Below are 1,585 nucleotides of genomic sequence, written 5' to 3' on the forward strand. Positions count from 1 at the left end.
GAATCAAATGCTTTTCATTTTTATTTATTTATTTTTGTTCTAAGCAAAGGTCTCTCCCTGTGAACTCATTTTGCAGTTTGTGCTTTACTCCAAAGATAGCATCTCTTTTCTTAACCCTTCTCTGATGAATTTGAAATCTCTCTGGAGGAGACAGTCTTCACAGTCTTTTTACCTTAACCTGATACACAAAAGCAACAAGAGTAGTGGACTTGATCACCATCAATAAGTTGCAAAACACAGTAATGGATTTCAATAGTACAGTAAAAAGGGCTGATTTAAGCCAAGCTATTCTGTCCCTTCTCACAAGCCCCCACATATAGAACAGCATGCAATGCTGCAAAAATTACAAGGTGCCGCACAGTCCAAAGACAGTTCAAGATGGGCTGTCATATCACAGCAGCCCCCCAGGTTTGCATGAATGTATACCAGGGGGTTTATTTTGTCTTTCAGGAACCTGGAGTCCTAAGGATACCACAGGGTCAAAGTTGACTTCATTTTGTTCCCACCTCATAGGCTGAACTTTCAGGGAGTGCAGCACAGAATACAGTATGTGAGCTCACACCAGGACTGTTGCTGCAATCTCTGCTTCAAAAAAGGAAGTGTTAGTGCTTTAAGGGAAACCCGTTTGTCTGGAAACCAGAATAGAATGTTTTCCAATAGAAAATACGTTTTTAACTTTTATTTTAAGTCTCCGCTCCTATTATTTTCTATCATCAAGTTCCCCAGCTGAACTTCCATGATTCACTATGGCTTTTTGACTGACATAACATATCCATCACATGTCTTTACCCAGAGAACAGCACCTGGTGCATCAGAGAGTCATTGTCCTACTTGACTTCCTGGCCTATTAAATAAAAGCGTAAGTCAGCTAAGCTACAATTCTTTCAAGACACTGCAGGTAAAATTAAAATATTTCAGTTTCAAGATAAATTATTTGGGCGCTTGAATCTTTATTCACTGGAAACTCAGTGGCTTCTGGGAGGTGGAAATAAAGGATTTTCAGAACAACTCTGATATTAGATTGTGTTTTGAAGATATCAGCTGCATTAGGCAAGTGCCCACAAAAATTGTTCTTAATACTCCATCACAGGGGTGATCCAGCACCCCTTGATTTTTTTCTGTTGATTTCAATGGTGAGCTGTATCTGGTGCATGTACTATATTGATCATGTTTTCAATCCCAGTGCCATCAGTGTAAATATGAAGGATTAAAATTATTATTTATTCCAATGGATCTTTTGAATTGCCATAAAATTGCCTGCAATAGGTTGATGGGACCTGACATAAGGTATCTTCACATATCCCTTCACAATGTAAAATGTATTTCTGCATGGCACCTCTTTTCAGTTATGTCTGTATTTTATTTACCTTCTGTATCGGTTATTCCCACTCCTGGCTGCTTTACTGGGTCTTGTCCATTCTGGCTCATCTTCCCTCTGTTAAAAAACACAGATTGTTACTGACAAAAAGGCCATAAATAGGAAAAATTTCCCAAAGCAAAGAAGTCCCAAAGCAGAGAGGGCATTGTTTAACTCAAGTAAAATTTACAAAAACAACCAACCCCCGCCCCCCGAAAACAAAACCCC

General features: G+C 39.0%; 1 protein-coding gene across 1 annotated transcript in view; it reads right to left on the reverse strand.

Moving 5' to 3' along the window:
• PCLO (piccolo presynaptic cytomatrix protein) overlaps positions 1–1,585 on the reverse strand; it is a 540,799-nt gene that overhangs the window by 68,584 nt on the left and 470,630 nt on the right. Inside the window, exon 23 of the mRNA XM_019543973.1 lies at positions 1,368–1,435. Coding sequence (XP_019399518.1) covers positions 1,368–1,435 — 68 coding nt within the window. The remainder of the gene's footprint in view (positions 1–1,367; positions 1,436–1,585) is intronic.

The sequence above is a fragment of the Crocodylus porosus genome, unplaced genomic scaffold (genome assembly GCF_001723895.1).
Source record: "Crocodylus porosus isolate Cpor-Errol unplaced genomic scaffold, CroPor_comp1, whole genome shotgun sequence".
Taxonomy (NCBI): Eukaryota; Metazoa; Chordata; order Crocodylia; family Crocodylidae; genus Crocodylus; species Crocodylus porosus.